General features: G+C 43.2%; 1 protein-coding gene across 1 annotated transcript; it reads right to left on the bottom strand.

Moving 5' to 3' along the window:
• On the bottom strand, positions 1-921 carry LOC120069580 (trihelix transcription factor ASIL1). The gene has a single exon (XM_039021371.1). The coding sequence runs from the start codon at positions 919-921 to the stop codon at positions 1-3; it is 921 nt and encodes a 306-aa protein (XP_038877299.1).
• Positions 922-1629: the final 708 nt, after the last annotated feature.

Raw genomic sequence — 1629 nt, 5'->3', positions numbered from 1 at the left:
TCAACAATCATGGCCGATCTTCAGTCTCTTGGAAGGAGGACACCCAAAAGCCTTTGCAATTGAATTCACAATCTTCTTTTCCGATTCCAAAATCATCTCAATCCGCCTGTTTTCCATTGCAATTCTGTTCATCTCCGCTTCTTTCATCATCTCCATCTTCAAACTCTCCATTCCCTCCAATCTATCTGCGAACAATCGGATCTCCGCCGCCAATTTCGAGCACATCTCTTTACCCTCCTCAGCCGCCGCTGCCGCCTCTCTGGTCACATACTCCTCCGGAAACCTAGAAACCCTAATGTTCCTTTCTTCTTCTTCGTATTCGTCGTCATCTTCTTCGTCTTCGTCTTCACTTGAATTTCTAGTTTTCCTTCGTGAAGAGGATTCATCAACAACGATCGGCCGTCGGAGTATGTTGCTAATGCTCTTTGATTTACTGCGATTATTCCTCTCCTCCTCCTCCTCCTCATAATCGGAGTTGTAATTATCAGATTTCTCAGCGGCTTCGTTGTTATCGAACGGAATCGAAGACATCGGACGAGCGGAGATTGGGAGCGGACCGCGTAATAGGTTGCTCATAAGGTCGAAGTAGAGCCAGCGCGATGAAGATTGGGTGCCGATGGAGAGACGGTGTTTCTCGGAGCGGAAACGCTGGCGGAGCTTCTCCATCTTGTGGCGACACTGAACGGATGTTTTCGATGGATCGAAGTCGCTGTAGCCGCAGCGGGCGGCGACGGTGACGGCGACTTCCTCCCACTGGCTGGACTTCAACTGGCCTCTTTCGAGAGAGTACCATTTCTCTTGATAGGCGTGGATGAGGTGGACGGTCTCCTGGTGCGTCCATGGAATCGGCTGGGCTTTCTCGGTGGAGATGGATTTGGAAGAGGAGACTGATGCTGGAGGAGGAGGATGAGGAGTGGACATCGCGATCTGGAAATTGAGGGATAATTATGATCGGTGGCGTTTAATGGCTCCTACAGTGGTTGCGGCGTAGACGGCGGCGGCGGAGGTCAGAGGAAATTGGTTGACATGAGACGAGAAAGAAAAAGTGGTGTGAGTTGCAGTAGAGTTTTTCAGGTGGCTTTCAAAAATTACCATATCTTAGTTTTGGGATTTTATAGCACTTATCCATTAACCCAATCCAGGTGTTGTCCATGTGTGTCAAGATATGTATGTAATCCACGTTCTATCTCCTAAATTGCGGATTTGGTTCTTTGTTATTTTATTTACTCTTTGGTATTTATTTATTTTATATATTTATATATTATATTATATTTTCTCCATATTCATTGTCTCGTTGTGCCAAATTCATAACACGTTATCAACACGAGCTCCTATCGTTTTCCTCGCTAAAGGTAGGTCCTAAAGTAGATCGGTTTTTCCCTCTTCATTATAATTAATAAACTTAATGTTATTTTGCATTTTAATATCTATTAAATTTCTAATATAAATATAATATTTTATGATAGTGTCGTCATGACAAATCTCACTGAATTAGAATTTTTCACCCTTGATATTAACGACAGTAATTATTTATCATGGATACTTGAAGTCGAAATCTACCTGGATGATATGAATCTTGGAGAGACTGTTAAAGAAGAAAATACAATATCCAGTCAGGACAAAACAAAA

Source organism: Benincasa hispida, unplaced genomic scaffold, assembly GCF_009727055.1.
Source record: "Benincasa hispida cultivar B227 unplaced genomic scaffold, ASM972705v1 Contig509, whole genome shotgun sequence".
Lineage (NCBI taxonomy): Eukaryota > Viridiplantae > Streptophyta > Magnoliopsida > Cucurbitales > Cucurbitaceae > Benincasa > Benincasa hispida.
Note: the sequence above shows the minus strand (reverse complement) of the source record. Positions and strands in the feature narration are given on the sequence as shown.

What these genes read in the sequence shown, in the direction of transcription:
- LOC120069580 (XM_039021371.1), bottom strand. Translation starts at nt 921, where the DNA reads ATGTCCACTCCTCATCCTCCTCCTCCAGCATCAGTCTCCTCTTCCAAA.